Raw genomic sequence first — 21,602 nt, 5'->3', positions numbered from 1 at the left:
TTGCTTCAGGGCAGTGAAGAATGTGGTAGATAAACATGGCTCAAAGCCTTCACTAATTTGTACATGCATTCATGTCTGAATGTCTGCATACAACTTGTAGGTGTTGTTCTCTTTCTGCCATGTGGGTCTAGCAATAAAGCTCGGGTCAGCAAGTTTGGTTGCAAGTATCTTGACCCACCAAGTCATGTTGCCTGCCCCATCCTAGTTTTAATTACTACCTTTGGTAGCTGAAAACATCCCTTTCCCCTGGTTTAGAAGTTGCTTTGTTTATTCTGTTTCATGAAGTGTTTTCCAAAATCACTCTCACTCTCTTCATGTTCTTACTGTAATAATTAGTCTCCGGAGCAGAGAAGAAGAGAGAATTTCTAAACCCGGGGCTGTCTCAACTCCTGTAAAGCATATAGATGACCATACAGCCAAAGCAGTGGAAGAAGTGACAGTTGAAAAAAATGAGAAGCAAACACCTACTCTTCCAGGTGAGCATAACCAAAAACACCTTTGCTGTCAGCAGCAGCAACTCTCAGTGTTTGTGGACAATTTGAAAGATGCAGTTATTGTTACCAATGTGAATTTTTCTGTATATACCTTCCAGCTTTTTTCTTATTAGGGTAAGAATTAGCATAGATAGTAACCTTCGTGAATGTTTTTACTTTCTAAATATAAATTATTCATGTGTAACAGCTGCTTGCAGAGAGTAAGGCTATTCCAACACTGCTCATTAAAGATAAATGTCAGAGTGCTTGCCAAGTTGTTGCTAGGCCTGGGTTCTTCACACCGTACCGCAGGATGGGATGGGGGAATATTAGATTGCCTTGAAAACTTTAAAAACAAAATTATTTAATTCTCTTGTGTCTGCCTTATTCTAGTTGGCTAGTGGCAGGAATGTGGATATTAGGAAAGAAGTTTTTGCAGAATGAAGAGTACGGACGCTTTGATAATTATCTCTGTTACTCTTCTTCCTGCCCTTATCTGGTGAGGCTTAAGTAAGTCCTGTACAATTTAAACTTTCTTTCTCTTAGAACCAAAGCCCGTGTATGCCCAAGTTGGACAACCAGATGTGGATTTACCCGTCAGTCCTTCTGATGGTGTTCTGCCTAATTCAACTCATGAAGATGGGATACTTCGGTAATGGAATTTTCAAGCCACACTGTCCTTTGTGTTTATTAGACATTTCTCAGCATAAGAATTGAAAGTCTTGTTTATATAGCATTGTGTAGTACTTGTAGTACTATGACTAACAACAAAGCAACCTTTTGTTTTTTTAATTCCCACCTTCTCTTACCTAGTTCTTAGATCAGTAATTAAAGAGTAAGATTGCAGAATATCCACAAGCTTTCTATGCCCTGGCATTCTTAAAAGAGAAATACCTGTTGACCATCACTGACCTCTTAGGCTGCTGTCTGTTTACTGTGGACCTCCTGTGGTGTGACATGCTTATGTACAAAGTCCTGATACAGTACCAGTAGCACATCTTCAGTTGTACCAGCCAGGAGTGTCGCAACATGCTGCCTGGAGGAAAGTGATTTCTGGTTGAAAGAGCTGTTCCAGAATTAGTTTGAGAGTCCATACCATTAATGTATAAGTAGGCTTAATATAAATATTGTGAGCAAATTTTAAGCCTTCATAGTCTTTAAATTTGTTCCTTCTGTAACAAAAAGGATATGATGTATGAATACCTGAAATAAACACATTCACTAAGGTGCAGTAGACCAAGAACTCTTTCCACCCTTAGTATTTTCTATACAAAAAATAATGTATAGGAAGTTCCCTCAGTACCTAAGCAAAAGCAGATAGCTTCAGAAGTAGATGAGTATCGTACAAATTTAAAACAGTAGATTTTTAGTATTAGTATTAGTAATGGATGATTGAAATACACACACAATGAAAAGGCCTAGTTTTTTTCCCCCCTTGGGATTGCTTGAAATTGTAGAAGATAGCGAAGAGCTGCATCTCTGGAAATGCAGAAGACTTGAGGATGTCCACAGTATTAGTAGCTGAGCCGTGAAAGTCTTTCATTTAAATATAGTTAGTAAATTTGAAGGAAAAAATTAGATAGGTGTTGTTACTGCATATAGTTGATACAGTGTAGAAAGGGCAGAGTATAAAGCTTGTCATTTCCTGAAACTGTCGTCTAGCATTGCTTTTCAAAAGCCAGATTTTATCTGAGCTCAGATCCAATCAGCCACTTTATGGATTGGAGGAGGAGGAGGCTTTTCAAGAAGATATTTAAAAGATCTGTGTATCTGTTCTTTTGGGTGAGGAATCCAGGAGATAACTTTGACTTGGTTAGTAAATAGAACAGCAACACAACCAAAGGACTCAGACCATTTACAAACATAACCAATAAATACTTTCAGGGATGGGCCAAGAGTATCAGAAATCCTGGCTGAGTGTGACCTGTCCAACCTATGGCCTTTTGACTTTTATGCCTAGCTGGTTCATTCCAGGTTAAAAAACAAACAAACAAAAAGCAGATAACCAGGCCTAGTGGCAAGTCTTTAATCCCAGCAGTTGGGAAGTAAAGGCAGGCAGATTTCTGTGATTTGGAGGTCAGTCTACTGAGTGAGTTCCAAGACAGCCAGGGCTACACAGTGAGACTCCGTTTTGCTTTTTTGTTTTTTGTTTTTATTTTTTTTAATATTTATTATGTATACAATATTCTGTCTGTGTGTATGCCTGCAGGCCAGAAGAGGGCACCAGACCTCATTACAGATGGTTGTGAGCCACCATGTGGTTGCTGGGAATTGAACTCAGGACCTTTGCAAGAGCAAGGCAATGCTCTTAACCACTGAGCCATCTTTCCAGCCCTGTTTTTTTTTAATTAAAAAAAAAAGAAAGAAAAAGAAAAGGAAGGAAACCAGATCAGATCAATGATGAGTATTATTGAAGTGATTGCAGCTTTTGATTAGTTGGTTGAAAAGGACCAGGATTCTCCCTCAATTCATTTGTTTGTGTATGTGACTGTAGTGTATTTTGTGTTAGATTTTGATAATTTGGTAATTGGTTAACATATTAAGAGGAAAGACCTCTTTGTATGCACTTTATATTGAGAATCATGAGAGTGAGGTGATAGAAGTTGAGGGATGTAGAGATGAGGGCGAGAACTCACACAGCAGTGTGGCACACATTGCCTAGCATCTTTTCTGCTGGCTGTTCTTTGTGTTTTAAATGTTTGCTCCCTGCTGCATAATAGCAGGAAAGAGGGGCAGAGATGGATGGATGTAGGTCTAATTGAGAAATACGGAATAATCTAATGTTCTTATTATTTCAAAGTTAAAAAGAGCTACAGGTTAATGGAACTAACAGCAACCCACCAATGAGCAAATTTAAATCCACTGTCTATTGGTTGTAGGGATTGTAACAGACTCTGCTTGTACATTTTGTCATATTAAGAAAAGTACTGAATTTTATGCAGCAGTTTCTTTTACTTATATTAAATGAGACTTTCATTTATCTACTGGTAGAAAAGTGCTTTTTTGTTTTGTTTTGTTTTTTAGCTATTGGGAATTTGCCATATATATCTTCTCAAGAATAGGGAAAATACTTTTGTAAGGAAATTAAAAGTAGTCATAAAAAGTATTATTTCTCCATCAAATTTAGATATTTCAAAACTTATTTTCTAATAGGAAATTAGTAAGTCTGTTAAATCTGGTTTTGGATTCTTATACTAGGTTTTATCCAATAAATGAGTGCTATGTAGGGGACTTTAGAAATGATGGTCCTTTATTCCTTTCTGAATGTAGTTGTTGCTGTAGCAGCCTGCTGTGACTTTTAACTGTTTGAAATGAAATATCTGTTTTAACAGGCCCAGCATGAAACTGGTAAAATTCAGAAAAGGAGATAGTGTGGGTTTGCGACTAGCTGGTGGAAATGATGTCGGAATATTTGTAGCTGGCGTTCTAGAAGATAGCCCTGCAGCCAAAGAAGGCTTAGAGGAAGGTGATCAAATTCTCAGGGTATGTCAGTATGTCATCTTATGTGGATTCAAAAGTCTTAGATCACCAGATGCCAGGCATAACAGACTGACCGTTGTGATTAGATTATAACTTATGTACAGTCTCTTGAACCACTTAAGTTTCACATTACGAACCGATTAGATCTAGCTTGTGTTAGACTGGTCACCTGCCATTCTCCCTTTTCTCTTGTTTGCTGCTTCATTAGTTGTTAGTGATGTTTTATTGGTCATTGGTATTCACAGAACCTATAAGGAAACCAAGTTTTAGATCTCTCTACTGTCTACTAAATAGTCTTTTAAAAGTTCAGTTAAACATTTTAGCTGTCAAGACTGCCAGAGACCACAACTTGTGACCAGTAATTTTGGGTATTATTTTCCCATGGGAGTGTGTGGTTTTCATTGTAGTTCTGGCCTCTCGGATCATTCATATTTCAGATCATGGCTCAGATCCAGGAGGATGGGATATATTGGCAGATCTGTAACTTGCTTGGCTTTGAACTTCCAAGCCCCACATGGAAGGTGGTCATTGACAAAGGTCAGGAGAACAGGGGCTAGATATAATTTCCAACGTGCTTTTCTCCTCTCCTCTCCCTTTCCTTGGCTGTGTTCCTAGTAATGATAGTGTCTTCATCTGTCTCTCACTTCTCTTTTTAGAGGATCCAAATATTTTTATGTATTCGATCTGGTTGGTAAACTTTGTTCCAGTTTTTAAATCAGAACATCATCCTATCCGGTGTGGGTTGTACATTTCCTGTTTCCGTATCTCCTCTCTTTGCTGCCTCCAGTCTGGTCTCTCTTTGCTTTCAGCCTCCTCCTCCTCCCTGTGCTGAATTGAGTCTTCCATCTGCTCTACAGTCTTGCAGCTTTGTCCATCTCTTCTCTTTCCCTCCTCTGATTCTGTCTGGTTCTTCAGTGTCTATTTCTCTCTTTTGTTGTTGACTCATTCAAGGGGTGGTTGAGTTCCTTCCTTGCCTTTGTTTTTCTTTGTTTTGTTTGTTTTTAAATCACTGTGGCCCTACAGTATGACTTTAGCCACTACCCAATCTCAGTTTTTCTTGTTATCACTGACCAATGTCAACTTTGCTTCATGTTTTCTATCGTTTCTTAGACGCATTTGCCTGTCAATCCTCAAAAGCATTCTCCCTGATATTCTGTCATGTAACTGATGCTCCTGGTGCATTGACTTCTGTAATTTGAGACAATATCAGTGTTGCCTGCACCTCTGCTGCTTGGCCTTCATCTCAAGTGAGCAGCCCACAGCTAGAATCTTTTCGCCTGGTGCAGTTTCCCGTACTTGTGGCCTGTCCCTGTGGCTGCATTCATCTAGTCCTCTTCCTTTCAAAGTTAAGCATGTCAAAAAGCCTTGTCCTCATCTCTGACTTAGCATTCTCTTTTGACACTGTATTAGGTTCTTCCTGGTAATATATCTCTTGTCCTCATTGCACTATGTCATATTTGAACACAATATGATGATAATGCTGACTGACTATATTAGAAATTCCAGCACTTATTTTCTTACTATCCCATGATCCTGTTTTGAGGTAAATGGGGAATACATCATCTAAGGGCAGCTTCTTAATAGCTCAATTTGGGTTTTACATGACAGTAAGTAGTGCATTTTGACTTTTTGCCTTTTGGCCTTTTTGTTGTTGTTGTTGCTATTATTTAAGTGGAGAAGAAATTCCAAAAGGTAGTAGGAGAAAGTTTCTACTGTTTGTAATCCTGCACAGTTACTGGTGAAAATTATAGATTTCATTTCAACTTCATTTTGGAATGGAGGAATTTACTAATCTTAAGTAAATATTGACTTGAGACTCAGAACCACCCCTACAATGCTACTGTTATAAGGACACCATAATACATACACTGTCTTTCTGATTGTTTTGTGGGTATGTCATTTCCTTTTCAGCAATTAATAAAAAAAAAAAGTTATATGTAGAATGAATCTAAAGATTTTAAGTGGTAAAAACACATTGTCATTTTGGGTCTAAATTGCTTAGATTTGTAACAGATTCTTATAAATGTCAGGTTATATTATAAATGCTCTGAATTTACATTTTTACTCAGCTTATTACTTTGTGTCTGTTTATTTTAAATTAGAGAATATTATACTCTCCAAAGTTGGAAAAAAAACTGCCCTGTTAAATATATAGTATTGTCAAATTAGATAAGACTTTGAAAATACTTTCCTAAGTAAATAAACACATTTATATTCCTAAAAACAGCTAGCTTAAATTTGTAAAATTTTTATTTTAATAGGTGAACAATGTAGATTTCACAAATATTATAAGAGAAGAGGCCGTCCTTTTCCTTCTCGACCTCCCTAAAGGTGAAGAAGTGACCATATTGGCGCAGAAGAAGAAGGATGGTGAGATACTGTCTGAAATGGAGAGGATTGGCCTATAGACGTTGGGGCCTTTCAGAGGGATTGACTTGTTCAAATTAAATAAATTGTTCAAAGTAAATAAGGCCAGGTGTGGTAGCACACCTATAATCCCAGCACTCAGGAGCCTGGCACAAGAGGATCACTAGTTCAAAGCCAGGCATGATGGTTTCCCCAAAGAATTCAACCTGGTATGATGATTTAGGCATTTTATCTCAGTACTTGATTGGCAAAGGTATGTGGATATCTGTGATTCAAGCCAGGCTGGTCTACATAGTAAATTCCAGGACAGACAAGACCACATGCTGAGACCTTGTCTCAAACAAGACAAACCGTTAAAAAATATAGTTCAGAATAAATCATTCCTAGTAATGATTGAGTTTGTTAATCTCGGACAGGTAATTTTATTTATTTAAGGTTCTACAGTCTACACTATACTCATTAACAGAGCAAAATAAATAGGATCAGCGTTTATGGCATTATGATTTAAGTCAAATGCCAGCCAATCTTCTATAAGTCATAGAGGAATATTTGTTTTATTAGTTATTGGAATTATATAAAAGTGTATGTGGATAGCATCTAAGTTTTGGACTAGTGTTTTTTCTATGCAATATACAGAATTGTTAATAACCATTCTAAACTTTTTTTGTTATTTTTTCATTGAAAATTGAGGGGTTTTGTTTTTGTTTTAGTTACTCATGTTTTGGGAGCCACCCTGTTTGTTGTTCGATATTTCAGACTGTGTCTCGTATCCATACAGTAGACAAGAAGTTGTAGTACATTCCCCTGCCTGCTCCAACACACTCCATTTTTGAGGTAGGGTGTTTCATGTGGCCCAGTTAGACTGGAACTTAATGTGTTGAAGGAGTTAGTTGATCTTGAGCACCTGATCCTCCTGTCTCCCTCCCCGAGTGCTGGGGTTATAGGAATGAACTACCACACACAGCCTAGCATTGTTCAGTTGGAACAACCAAAGTCTCCTGGCAGAGTTGGGAAATAAATTGCTCTTTGGAACATTTACAGATAATTAGACGCTATAACAGGAGCAGAAATGGAGCATATTTATCTTTTTCTGTATTGTTTTATCGTGTGCAGAATGGAGGGACCATTTTATGAGGTAATGTTAAACAACAATGAGATGAAGTAGTTCCAGACACAGTGAGAATTGAGCACTGATTGGGTATTGTATGTTGACATGGGCATTAGCAGGAGCATCTTCACATAATGTCTTCTGCAAATTAAATGTTTTATCCCAGTAAGTATTGATTAATGTGTTTCTTTTGATTTCTTAGTATATCGTCGCATTGTAGAATCGGATGTAGGAGATTCATTCTATATTAGAACTCATTTTGAATATGAAAAGGAGTCTCCCTATGGACTTAGTTTTAACAAAGGAGAAGTGTTCCGTGTTGTGGATACCTTGTACAATGGAAAGCTGGGCTCTTGGCTTGCCATTCGAATTGGCAAAAATCATAAGGAGGTAGAACGAGGCATCATCCCCAATAAAAACAGGTATGAACACTTGGTAATCCTTACCCTGTGAATTAAATAAGTGGTATAGATGCTGTCAGTCTCACTGAGGGATTTGGGGAATACAAATTCATATTTTTCATTATGTTTGCTCACAGTAGTCATAAGTTTACATAAACTATTTTGTTAAAACTGTTGAGATAGGAATTACATGTGTTGTTCTATCCCGAATTTTGATATTCCATTTCATTTCATTGTGGCTTTTTTTTCCTTGCTGCCTTTTAAATACTTTTTGTTTATGTTTCTTTTTTCTTTATTAGAGCTGAGCAGTTGGCCAGTGTACAGTACACACTTCCAAAAACAGCAGGTGGAGACCGAGCTGACTTCTGGAGATTCCGAGGGCTTCGTAGCTCCAAGAGAAATCTTCGAAAAAGCAGAGAGGACCTGTCAGCTCAGCCAGTTCAGACCAAGTTCCCAGCTTATGAAAGGGTTGTTCTTCGAGAAGGTAGTTCATTCCTCTACCATGATGCCTATCTTTTCATGACAGTATGTTTCAGTAAGTAAAAATTATAAACCATGTCATCATTTTTTTTAAATTTTTTCACCTAATTTCTCTCCAGCTGGATTCCTGAGACCTGTAACCATCTTTGGACCAATTGCTGACGTTGCCAGAGAAAAACTGGCGAGAGAAGAACCAGATATTTATCAGATTGCAAGTGAGTAGTTGTGGGCTAGCCCCGACTTTCAGTAGACTCAGGCTCAGCCCCAACCTTCTTCAGTAGACTCAGGAACAGCACTGACCTTTAATAGGCTGCAGAGTGTTTCTTTTGTTTGTCTAAAAATTCCTTCAAAAGGGAACATCTGAACAGTCTCAAAAAAATACAACTTTTTTGAGAATTTTGCACTTTATGTTGTTCTTTTAATTTGGAGGAAAGGCGGAGGGTTGTCTTTGTTCTCCAGTTCCCTGTACGAAAGAGGATCACGATTTTTGAAACTGTTTCTTCCTGTGAAAACTGCCTAGCCCATGATCTTGTTGAACCTTCACAGCGATGCTGTGAGCAAAGGGTCCAAATACCTATTTTTAAAGTTGAGCCGTCTCCTTAGTGTGCCTTAGTGGGGTTGTGCTAAGCATTGCTGCCTGTCTGTTAAGTTTAAATTTCCCTTTGATGATCGCTAGTGAATGAAGCCTGGCCTTCATCCCAGCCTTTGTGACTGAATGCAGTGATTTTTGGTCACTGCTACAGAAATGTGTGGGCAGGGTGACGTGTGCCAGTAGACCCACCTGACAGTGAGGCGGCAGTGCTCTGCACACTAGTGTGTGCCGCTCCATTCTCTGAGGATCAGTCATGGTGGTTAAATAGACAGACTTGGTCATAACCCTTCAGCTTGCTTTAAATTACATGTAAAAACTGAAACTGCACTCTCCTCACATTTTCACTCATTGTGAAAGTTAAAATAATTTTGACAAATGTTACCACCACCCCCAATCCCACCTCATTATAATTTCTTCTATCCTTTATATTTTCAACGTTTGATGTTGTGGTATTTTAAAAATTTTCTTTTTCTCTTTAATAATAAAATATTTTCTTTTTTTTTTTTTTTAAAGATTTATTTAATTACACATACAGTATTCTGCTTGCATGTATGCCTGCAGGCCAGAAGAGGACACCAGATCTCATTACAGATGGTTGTGAGTTGCCAATGTGGTTGCTGGGAATTGAACTCCGGACCTCTAGAAGAGCACCCAGTGCTCTTAACCTCTGAGCCATTTCTCCAGCCCAAAATATTTTCTTTTTATTGTTTTTCTTGAACCTCATGACTTGACTACTTTTTTAAAACAATCTTTTTATTTTACACACCAATCCCAATTCTCCCTCCCTTCTGTCTCCCCCTCCATCCACTCCTCAGAGAGTGAGTCAGCAAAGCCTTTGACTAGTTTTTTTGTGTGTAGTTTCTGTCATGTTTCTCAGTGGTTTATTTATTTATGTGGGGATATGGCTTCTCCCATACTTATTTCGGATTTTTTATAGAAAGGAAGAAACCATAGACTGAACATCATGTCTGTTGATTGTGGGTACTACTGATTTCCAGAGGATTGTGCCCACCGTCTTTTGTTATGAGACTCTCATTAACATTTTAAAGTTTACAACATTAGACAATAAGCACATTACATTTTTTTTTTATTGCTTTTAATTTGTTTTGATGATTTGGGTCGAGGGCGGAGATTAGAGACAGGGTTTCACTGTGCACCTCCACCTGTCCTGAAACTCTCTCTCTAGACCAGGCTGGCCTCCAACTCACAGAGATCCACCTGCCTCTGCCTCCAGAGTGCTGGGATTAAAGGTGCGCGCCACCACCGCCCAGCGCTTTTGATGATATTTAGTAAAGATACTTATTTCCTAAATTCAGACAAGTGAAGAAGGAGCCTGTCCTAGAGCTAGCTCTTGTAGACCAGGCTGACCTTGAACTTAGGTAGGTCTTATCTTGCCCTGCCCCCTTGAAGCTCCTTCTCTGCCCTTACTTGTTCCTTGGAGCCCGTGGTACTTCCAGACCTCTGCCTTTCCCACTCTGAGACCCCAGAGCCTCTTCCCTCCCCATCCCATTTCCCTCTGTCCAGAGTCACGCGTGTCACTGTAGACCTCTGTGGTGGCTGTTTGGAAACTGATCCCCAGCCGTGTTAGACATATGAGGGAGGAGAGAGGGCTGCCAGGATGACGCTTATAGGCTGCCTCTCAGCAGCATCTCTGGCGCCTCATAGCCTCCGTGCTTACGGCTGTTACTGTGAGTGAGGTGGCTGACTGGAAATCCCCAGGCCATTTGCTGCTGCAGCATTACTGCTGGTCTCAGCCCGTTAGGTAGCTTCCCCATGTCAGGGTGCCACACAAATGAGATCATAATTTTGGTGTTACTGCAGAGGATGGTGGGAAACTAAGCCTTATACAATAAGGGGGGACAAAAGCATCCTTAAGCCCATAAGCTCAGGAACTTTTAGGACCTATTTTTTCCCCCAGAATATTAACGGAGTAGAAGGAACACTGAAGAAAAAGTAAGCATTTTAAAACCTGGATTAAAAAAATGTTTACATATTTTGTTTGTAGCGAATAATAATTTATTACAACTTTGCTCTCCTGGCTTTAAAAGCAAAGTAATCAATATAATTTTTAAAATCATCATCTCTGGTAAGGTATTTATTTATTAAATAACTTACAATTTTTTAATAGCCATAAAACATTTATTGAGGGAGAGAGGGAGAGACAGAGACAGAGACAGAGAGACACGTGCTCACGCCAAGGGAACAGGAAGGGAAAACTTAAATAACTTTTTACTTATATTCTGCTTACTTATTGTTTAGCTTATGAATTTGTGATGTTACACTTTATTTTTTACTGTGGCTTTTTTTTTAAGTACCACATCAAAATATTTATCTTGATTAATAAAGTTCTTGGGGGATGCCTTCTTAGATTTTCCTCCCAAAGCAAGTGCATCATCTTTCTTGTATTAATCCTGGTCCTGTTAGGAAACGTTGTCTGACCTGGTATAGGGAGTACCTCTCTTAGTTCTGTTAGGAAACACTGTCTGACCTGGTATAGGGAGTACCTCTCTTAGTTCTGTTAGGAAACGTTGTCTGACCTGGTATAGGGAGTACCTCTCTTAGTTCTGTTAGGAAACACTGTCTGACCTGGTATAGGGAGTACCTCTCTTAGTTCTGTTAGGAAACGTTGTCTGACCTGGTATAGGGAGTACCTCTCTTAGTTCTGTTAGGAAACACTGTCTGACCTGGTATAGGGAGTACCTCTCTTAGTTCTGTTAGGAAACGTTGTCTGACCTGGTATAGGGAGTACCTCTCTTAGTTCTGTTAGGAAACGTTGTCTGACCTGGTATAGGGAGTACCTCTCTTAGTTCTGTTAGGAAACACTGTCTGACCTGGTATAGGGAGTACCTCTTTTAGTTCTGTTAGGAAACGTTGTCTGACCTGGTATAGGGAGTACCTCTCTTAGTTCTGTTAGGAAACGTTGTCTGACCTGGTATAGGGAGTACCTCTTTTAGTTCTGTTAGGAAACGTTGTCTGACCTGGTATAGGGAGTACCTCTCTTAGTTCTGTTAGGAAACGTTGTCTGACCTGGTATAGGGAGTACCTCTCTTAGTTCTGTTAGGAAACGTTGTCTGACCTGGTATAGGGAGTACCTCTCTTAGTTCTGTTAGGAAACGTTGTCTGACCTGGTATAGGGAGTACCTCTCTTAGTTCTGTTAGGAAACGTTGTCTGACCTGGTATAGGGAGTACCTCTCTTAGTTCTGTTAGGAAACGTTGTCTGACCTGGTATAGGGAGTACCTCTTTTAGTTCTGTTAGGAAACACTGTCTGACCTGGTATAGGGAGTACCTCTTTTAGTTCTGTTAGGAAACACTGTCTGACCTGGTATAGGGAGTACCTCTTTTAGTTCTGTTAGGAAACGTTGTCTGACCTGGTATAGGGAGTACCTCTCTTAGTTCTGTTAGGAAACGTTGTCTGACCTGGTATAGGGAGTACCTCTTTTAGTTCTGTTAGGAAACGTTGTCTGACCTGGTATAGGGAGTACCTCTTTTAGTTCTGTTAGGAAACGTTGTCTGACCTGGTATAGGGAGTACCTCTTTTAGTTCTGTTAGGAAACGTTGTCTGACCTGGTATAGGGAGTACCTCTTTTAGTTCTGTTAGGAAATGTTGTCTGACCTGGTATAGGGAGTACCTCTTTTAGTTCTGTTAGGAAACGTTGTCTGACCTGGTATAGGGAGCACCTCTTTCAGCAGTTTCCACCCTTTGTGATGGAAGCATTTTTGCTTTTTAGATGAATGGGGCTTTCCCTGATGACTTGCTACTGACCTCTAGTGGATAGAATGCGCACTGCTAGACATGCTACAATGTACAGCACAGCCCACAACCAGGTGTTATTCTAGCAAGTCTGTATGCCCAGTTCTTGAGAAATTCTTACATGATGTTTTTGTCCTGTCTTCATGAATAGAAAGTGAACCACGAGACGCTGGAACTGACCATCGTAGCTCTGGCATTATTCGCCTTCATACAATAAAGCAAATCATAGATCAAGTAAGTTATTACAAGTTAACACGTTCTTTATAAACAGTAAAGCTTATGTTTTTGATGAGGAAATTTAATTTTTTAACAAAGGGGAATTTTCCAAACATAATTACTGGTGTAGTCTAGGAAAATTAAGCCCTTTCTGTAGAAAAGCTTTAATTCAAGAATATAGTCCTGATGAACATCAGTAGAGCCTTCGTTGCTGTAATGGTGGTGTTTGGATGCAATTGGCAGTCTGTTGTAGCAGTGCAGTTCAGAGTGCTTGTGCATGGAAGGAGATGCCAGGAACGTTAAGTTGCCGCTCTGACTGTGACAGCCTGAGCACAGGTAATAGTTAGCTTACAAGCCTTGTAGCTGAGTTTTAAAAATAGCTGATGAAAAGTTTGTTTTTTAGTTGGACTGGATATTTCTGAATTAACTTTACATTACAATTTTTTAATGAGTGCTCCTGAGTCATAGCAATCACAGGGTTCAGCTAATACTGAAGTATAGTAGAGCCTGTGGCTTTTTCAGAGGAGAATGGTTTTTAATGGTATTTTGTATCTTCATGTGTGTTTTCCTTCCTGTCTCTAGGACAAACACGCTTTATTAGATGTAACACCAAATGCAGTTGATCGTCTTAATTATGCCCAGTGGTATCCAATTGTTGTGTTCCTTAACCCTGACTCTAAGCAAGGCGTGAAAACAATGAGGATGAGGCTATGTCCAGAGTCTCGGAAAAGTGCCAGGAAACTATATGAACGATCTCATAAACTTCGTAAGAATAATCACCATCTTTTCACAAGTGAGTACGTTACTCAGATGCTGATGCTTTATGATCTCTGCTTAGAGAGCTTATGTTAATTTAAACCTAAGAATGTCTGGTTGAAAGAAAAAGTATAATGACTGCCTAACTGAAAACTTGAAGTAGTTGTACTCCTCAGACTGCTGATAGACAGGGCTGGGTCATCTCTCTTCCCCTGTGCTCATGTTCTAACCATAAAATACATTGTTCATTCATTTGCAGCTACAATTAACTTAAATTCCATGAATGATGGTTGGTACGGTGCCCTGAAAGAGGCCATTCAGCAGCAACAGAATCAGCTGGTGTGGGTCTCTGAGGGGAAGGTATGGAGCCTCCTATTACTTTTTATACTTGTTAAATTTCACAACTAAGGTAAATGCTACTCTTTTCTTACTAGCTAAGTAGTTGTAAGTAATTTTGGAAAAGCTAGCCTTTATAATGCTTTTTATCATTTGTGTGGAGCAGTTATAAGCGGAAAGCTTGTTATAGTCCCCGTTTAACCAAATGACTCATCTGGTGCGGCTCTCTGGTAAAGACTTAGGTGACTCTGTCCCTGTCTGGCTGGGGAGAGACAGCCTTGAACTTGGCTTCAGCTTCTTCCTCTGAAGGGAAAAGGGATTTATAACCTGAGTAAGGAGAGCTTTCTGGAAAGACAGGCAGTGTGTGGGAAACACCGCCCCCCGATGGCTGTCAGGAGTGTTGTAGGAGCCACCAGCCCATGAAAGTTCTAGGAAACATTGAAAATAAACACTGTGCCCTCACATTTTACCATAGGAATTTTCTCCACCTCCCCCAGTGGCACCTACCTTTAACCAACTGGGAAATAGTAAACAAATTTGCGATCTTTTTCTGGCTTTGAATTTTGGTTTTACATATACCCAATGGCTAATTAGAGTAGCTACTTTCTGTTGTTAGCATGGTATATAGCAGTCTTGGGTGGGAAAGTTCTATTTATTTGTTTGGAGAGACAGTTGCTTCCTCAAGGTACACTGTTAAAGGAGTCTTTGTTTTTAAAAGTCTTCTGCCTTTGTCAGATTCATGTGATTGTTAGGGAATATTAAGAGTCCCTCTGGGTTTTTGGCTTATTTTCAGTTAAGTTTTTCTATTGCCTTGTTGGTTTGAGTTCCGTGTTTTGCTCCTGCATGCCCCCTCCCTCCCTTTCTCTGCCTGGCTACTGTGCAGGTGCTCTGGCCATGCATGCTGCATGTTTAGCGAGTCCCTATCCAGAAACATGTGACCTCTGCAAGAAAAATTGCTAAACGTTTACAGCTAGAGGTAACATGATTGTTCTCACCTATAGTAAAGCATCAGAATCATAATTGTTCTCATTGTGCACCAGCTTGGGAGATGGACTGTGCAGATGACGTAATAGGCCACATGAGTAACTCACATGCCAGCTTGGACACTGATAGGAAAGTCACAGTGGACAACCTCACTGTGCCACTTTACAACAACACACTAAGGCTTACTTGGTGGCAGCTGATGGAGGGATTGAGTCTTCTTGCTAATCATCTGCAGCTGCACAGCTCTCCTAGCAGCCTGTGCCAAGTAGAGTGCGATGCCCTTCACTCTTGAGCTGAATTCTTAAAGTTGGTCTGTGCGTTTGTTATTCCCCAGATGCACAAAGTTAGACACACCTGCCTGTCCTGTGAGTTAAGTCACAAATCCTTATTTTCAGTAGTTTCTCTTTGTAATACTTTTGTATATTTAACTTGGTTTTAAAATAAAAGAATACCCCAACTTTTTATATAAGAAAAGATACAACATTACCTGGTTTGATGCATTTCGTAAATCAGAGAAGTCATTCCAACTCAAATCAGACTTGATTTCTCTTCTGCCCCTTCCATCCAAAATACATTTTATCAGAATGGACAGATTATTGAAGAAAATGAATTTTTCATTTTCACCAACTTTCCTGAATTAACAATTTTGACTTAATTGCCACAGAGTTACTTTTTTGTAAGATCTGACACACTCTTTTTTTCCCCTGTGAAATCAAGAAACATCATCCTGAGATTTTCTTAATATTAAGATACAACATTTCCTACTTCAGAATAGCCGTGGCTTTTGCTCACTTCTGTATTTCAAGGAGCTAGATAGATCAATGGATTCGGTGCTTCTTCTGTAAGCTTTAAATCCTTCCCAGCAGGTTAATGATTAGAGCAGATGGCAAGAACACTTCTCTTCAGCAGTAGCCATTCTAGACGGTAGAGATCAGTGAGAGAGAGTCTCCTGTAACTGAGCACAGCCCCGGGTGCTCTGCCCTTAGCCTGACACAGAGCCTTCCCTCGTCTTACCACCAGGGCGGTATTTGAGGTCAGTCTCTCACTGAAGCAAGTGAGGACATGAAAAGCACTGAGGAGACCTGGCTCCCAAGGTCATGATCTTGGCACAGCTGGTTCACAGAGCTGCACCACACCTGATGATTACTTTTAGTGCATCTGCCTAGAGAATGAATCTCAACACTTCTCACAGAGTAGTCCACGCTGTAATGGAAGAAATCCTTGTGATTTCAGAATTCTAATTGCATCACTTCTCATGCAAGATCTTCCGAGACTGCTGTTTAATCCTAGTACTGTTTCAAACTGGTATCCTGTGAGTCTGCTGATTACAACCAGTAGTTCCCTTTCCCTCGTGTACTTCTCATGTTCTCTCTGATCTGCTCTGAAGCTCATCCCGCCCCCGAGCTTGTCAGGAATTAACTCAAGTCTTAGTCACTTGCAGAAGGGAAGTGTGACAGTTTTCCTTTTCCATCCATCGCTAACTGCTTCTGTGAAAAGAGAGTCTTCTTAACCGAGATGGCCGTCCTGCCCGTGATGGCTTTCTGTTGTGTCATAGAAGCTTTAGAGGCTACATGCCAATTCAAAAACAAAATCTGCTTCCTAACTATAAATACAGTATTTCTTACTCAGCCTACTGTGGGTTTATTTTCATGGTTGTTCTCACAAGTACTGTTCCGTCAGTGTGCCCTTGTTTGTGTGAGCTTGGTTTAATAGCATTCTCTTTCTTCGCCTTGCTTTTGGATGAAAAGCTAGTGACTAGGTTTATAACTGTGTGTCATGTCAGAGTTCCTTCCTGTTCTCTGTGGCTGTGCGCTAGATTTGTCCTAGCTAGTCAGCCACTGTTTGATCATCCAGGCCCTTCTGATCTCGGGACGCTATGTGTATCTGCATGTGTGCTTGTACAATCTTCTTGACTTTCCTCATCAGAAATTTCAAGAAATAGATAACGATTTCTCCAAAGAAAAGTATTCCTTTCAATCTCTCTTGTAAAATAAAGGCCATCTCTTAAAGAACTACTGAATAAAATTTTTGATTTACTTTTATTTGACCCAGGCGGATGGTGCTACAAGTGATGACCTTGATTTGCATGATGATCGTCTGTCCTACCTGTCAGCCCCAGGTAGTGAGTACTCAATGTATAGCACGGACAGTAGACACACTTCTGACTATGAAGATACAGATACAGAAGGCGGGGCCTACACTGATCAAGAACTAGATGAAACTCTTAATGATGAGGTGGGGACTCCACCGGAGTCTGCCATAACACGATCCTCTGAGCCTGTAAGAGAGGATTCCTCTGGAATGCATCATGAAAACCAAACATATCCTCCTTATTCACCACAAGCGCAGCCACCACCTATTCATAGAATAGACTCCCCTGGACTTAAGACAGCCTCTCAACAGGTAAGCAGCAAGCATTTGGCGCTTTTAGTTAGAGGTGCGTTATGAGGTTTAAGAATGTGGTCATACGTTAAAGATTATTCCCTTCTTCCTCAGATTACAACTTAATCTTGAATTTCAGATCGAGAGTACCAAGGGCTTTTTTTCTGAGTTTTCTGCGTTCATCTTACATAGCATTATATTGAAATTTTCAACAAAACTATAGCATATGACGTCATAGTGAACATTGCTAATTAGCACAGTTAAATGTCTACCAGTCATTATTAATTGTGCAGCAAGTTAGTAATAGCCAGAAACACTATATTTAAAGCATTTTAAACACTTCACAGAAAGCAGAAGCCTCATCTCCAGTCCCTTACCTTTCGCCTGAAACGAACCCAGCACCACCAGCCTCTGCAGCTAACCCTAGTGTAAAGTTAGCTAATGCCAGTGTCAGACGGGAGGAGCTCACTCCAGCCCCTCCTACCTCGCACGCATCATCACAGGCTGATTGTTTAGGAGCACCAAGTGCTGAGACAGCTGACACGGTGCTCAGAGATGAAGGACCGTCATTGTCGCCGCATGTAGAGCCGACAGAGGTACCCGTGCCCGTGCTGCAGTGCTGCACTGATTGTTGCTCTCCATCCACCTGGCACATGATTAGTACTGCTTCGCCCTTTACGTTTTCCTTCTGCCTTTTTCTTTTTTATTTTTTTTAAACTGGGCTTTATACACTTTAATGCTTTCCAACAAGACAAATCATTTCAGTGTTGTAGTTTGCATGGCTTCGAATGGTATATTGATTATTTGAGACCAAGCCTTTTAAGATTTGTGCTTCAATATTTATTACTTTTAATTTTGATTTTAGTGTCTTCTAGAATTCTTTACTACATAGTTGAGACTCAGCACAACATTTCTATGTTTATATAAATTATGGTGGCTATAAATTTTCTTTGTGATTTTTATCTTCAGTATGAAAATCAAATAGAATCAGTCATTCAGTAAATTAGTTTTCTGTTAAATGAATAATTACCTTTCCCTACTTTTTGGTGGTGCAAGCTAAAGCATAAGATTCTTCCCTGCAGTGTAAGTTGTCAGCTTCCACTTGAGCTATGTCACTCCTAATCTGTCCCGATCAGAAATGGTAGGGTATACCATTTCACATTCTAAAGTCATAACTTAATACTTGCCGTTGCCTAATAAAATAGAACAGAATTATAAAGAATCCTTTGTCCTCAAATATGGGTTTTTTATGCAGGTGTTTAGGAAGGAGCCATATCCTGAAGAAATGATGAGACAAAACCATATTTTAAAACAACCTGGTCTTGGTCACCCAGGGCAGAGGCCAGATAAAGAGCCAAATCTGGCCTATGAACCCCAACTTCCATACATAGAAAAACAAGCCAGCAGAGACCTTGAGCAGCCTGCATACAGGTACGACTCCTCAGGCTACACAGACCAGTTTTCTCGAAACTATGACCATCGCCTACGATATGAAGATCGAATCCCTACCTATGAAGACCAGTGGTCGTTTTATGATGACAAACAGCCCTACCAGCCTCGGCCTTCTTTTGATAATCAGCATCCTCGAGACATGGACTCCAGACAGCATCCTGAAGAGCCTTCAGAAAGAGGTTATTTCCCACGTTTTGAAGAACCAGCCTCTCTGTCATATGACAATAGACCACGCTATGAACAGTTGCCTCGAACCTCTACTCTCCGACACGAAGAACAGTCAACTTCTGGATATGAGGTGCACAACAGATACAGGCCAGAAGCTCAACCCTATACTTCATCAGGTCCTAAGTCATCTGAGCCCAAGCAGTACTTTGACCAGTACTCACGAAGCTATGAGCAAGTACCGCCACAGGGATTTACCTCCAAAACAGGCCACTATGAGCCTCTCCATGGTGCTGCAGTTGTTCCTCCTCTAATACCTTCCTCGCAACAGAAGCCAGAAATTCTGGCCTCAGCTACCAAACCACAGCCTCCACCCCCAACACTAACTGAAGAAGAGGAGGATCCGGCAATGAAACCACAGTCTGTGCTCACCAGAGTCAAGATGTTTGAAAACAAAAGATCTGCGTCTTTGGAGAACAAGAGAGATGTGAATGACACTGCCAGCTTTAAGGTAAAGCTGTGTCTCTTTAGCCTGAGTCTGTAGATACAGTAGTAGAGTTCAGATAGTTCATAGCTGTCTGCTTTCTTTTAATGGTACTTTCTTGTTAACTATCTCTTTCTTGTTCTCTGCAGCCTCCAGAAGTAGCATCTAAACCTCCAAGTGCTTCCCTCGCTGGCCCTAAACCTGTTCCTCAGAGTCAGTTTAGTGAGCATGACAAAACGCTTTACAGGTGGGTGTGCTCAGGCATGAGTCTGACAGAGGGGGAGAGGAGCTTACTCCCCAAGCTGAAAAGCCAGCTTTCCTGATGAACCCTGACCAACCAGGGAGAGGCTCGAAAGCTCTCGTGTGCCCCTGTGACAAAGCTTTAGTGGAAAAAAATTTTTAGGAAAAAAATCTGTGGAAAAGTTGTTTGTTTTTAAAGCAAATTATTGAAACAAAAGTTTTAAAATTGTAGAACCATATTGTTTTCTCCATTTTAAGTACATTCAGAGTGTGAACTGTTTGCAGGAGTGAAAACAATCTCAAACTGGTTTAAATCACTAAAATCATTCAGTTAGGGATCATGCATAAAAGGTTCTGTGTTAATCACACCAATGGAACCCCTTCACAGATAATCATTGAGTTTACTAAGTTGTCTTAAGGTATTCCAAGGCAAAAGGAGCCTGTATTTGCATATGCAGCATGAATATGTTAGATTAGAATATAAATGCTAATCGTTGACAAAACTATTAAAACCCAAATAGTCACAACTATCTGTAAAAAGATGAAAGTACAAAAACAAAGACCACTGCTGAAGAACAACTCCTGAGGTTGACCCCAGCCTGTACACACAAGCAAAGGGGAGGGATTCAAATTTTTATTTTCCATTGTCTTTATAAAATAAATATCTAACAATTTGTTTTGCTCGTTTCTCATTATCAGGCTCCCAGAGCCTCAGAAACCTCAAGTAAAGCCACCTGAAGATATTGTTCGATCAAATCACTATGACCCTGAAGAGGATGAAGAATATTACCGGAAACAGCTCTCCTATTTTGACCGAAGAAGTTTTGAGACCAAGCCTCCTGCACATATTCCTGCCAGCCATCACCCAGAGCCTGCTAAGCCAGTCCATTCCCAGAGTCAGCCAAATTTTTCTAGTTATTCCTCAAAGTAAGTTGTTTGACCCGAGATTTACCTTTAAAGCTAAGATGAAGCAGAAAGTTCTAGTTGCATAATGTAGAGTTAACCGGATAGAGTTCTGGGTGCTAAGGAAGTTGGCACATGCCTTGCTCCATGCTCTTCCACTTCCTAGATGCTCTGGTATGTGGTTTTGCTCATAACCCTGACATCAGACATAAAGAGTTTTGACATAAGGAAAGTTGCTAAAGTTCAGAGTTTTGGTGAAAAGAGTGAACTGAAGACCTGAAGTTGAGCTGAACCCTGCATTTGATGGTGATCCTTTTCTTGTTTCTGTTTTTGTCTTTAAGACATAAGAGTAGGTGGGTAAGGGGGTCACAGAGAGGAAATACTCAGATGGTTTTTTGATTTTGGTTTTGTTTTCATGAAGATAAGGAAGAACTTGTCTTTTTCTTATTTTGGAGCTGGGGGTGTTGTTAGAGACATGTTGTTCAGCTTTACAGAGATCAGGTGAGATGAAATGACAAGCTCTTTAGTTCTTAGTCTTTTTCTCTGTCTGCTTCTCTCTTCTCTCTCTTGCCTTCTGTGTTGGTGGATTTGTGCTTCCTGCTGTTGGTACATCTCTGGACCCTGACAGACTTTGTTCCTGAGAGTTTGGTACGGTCCCACACAGGCACCAGTGTACTCCTGCCTTCACAAAACCACACCCATAGAAACAAAAACAGTTGGGTTTTGTCACAAAGGAATTTGTTTATAAAATTATGGAGGCTGTCCCAGCAGTCCTAAGTCAAAAGGCAGATAGTCTAGAAGACCAGGTCCAAGAAATGCTTGGGAGTGTCTAAATTCAGGGAAGGACTACGTTCTTTACCTGATAAACTTTACTGCAGGAAGTGACAGGCATTCCATTTTGGCTGAAAACAAATTTTTAGTGAACCCAGCTTAGTCTTCTTCTTTTTAAAAAAACAAAATTTATTTTATGTGTACTTGTGTGAGGGTGTCAGGGTGTCAGATTCCCGGGAACTGAGTTATAGACAGGTGT

At 40.1% G+C, this 21,602-nt stretch overlaps 1 protein-coding gene across 17 annotated transcripts in view; it reads left to right on the top strand.

The window, feature by feature from the left end:
• Window positions 1-21,602, top strand: part of Tjp1 (tight junction protein 1) — a 253,887-nt gene that overhangs the window by 218,038 nt on the left and 14,247 nt on the right. For 9 of the 17 annotated variants that reach the window (XM_075953108.1, XM_075953109.1, XM_075953107.1 and 6 more), the window contains 15 exons: window positions 337-476; window positions 1,020-1,125; window positions 3,806-3,956; window positions 6,215-6,323; window positions 7,631-7,850; window positions 8,129-8,313; window positions 8,429-8,524; window positions 12,806-12,888; window positions 13,453-13,663; window positions 13,886-13,986; window positions 16,999-17,349; window positions 17,676-17,924; window positions 18,584-19,456; window positions 19,579-19,676; window positions 20,369-20,596. In XM_075953108.1, the coding sequence (XP_075809223.1) occupies window positions 337-476; window positions 1,020-1,125; window positions 3,806-3,956; window positions 6,215-6,323; window positions 7,631-7,850; window positions 8,129-8,313; window positions 8,429-8,524; window positions 12,806-12,888; window positions 13,453-13,663; window positions 13,886-13,986; window positions 16,999-17,349; window positions 17,676-17,924; window positions 18,584-19,456; window positions 19,579-19,676; window positions 20,369-20,596 (3,201 nt within the window). Of the gene's footprint in view, window positions 1-336; window positions 477-1,019; window positions 1,126-3,805; window positions 3,957-6,214; window positions 6,324-7,630; window positions 7,851-8,128; window positions 8,314-8,428; window positions 8,525-12,805; window positions 12,889-13,452; window positions 13,664-13,885; window positions 13,987-16,998; window positions 17,350-17,675; window positions 17,925-18,577; window positions 19,457-19,578; window positions 19,677-20,368; window positions 20,597-21,602 lie in introns of those variants that run through there. The other 8 variants (XM_075953114.1, XM_075953113.1, XM_075953110.1 and 5 more) reach the window with 2 other exon arrangements.

Source organism: Microtus pennsylvanicus, chromosome 18, assembly GCF_037038515.1.
Source record: "Microtus pennsylvanicus isolate mMicPen1 chromosome 18, mMicPen1.hap1, whole genome shotgun sequence".
Classification (NCBI taxonomy): domain Eukaryota; kingdom Metazoa; phylum Chordata; class Mammalia; order Rodentia; family Cricetidae; genus Microtus; species Microtus pennsylvanicus.
Note: the sequence above shows the minus strand (reverse complement) of the source record. Positions and strands in the feature narration are given on the sequence as shown.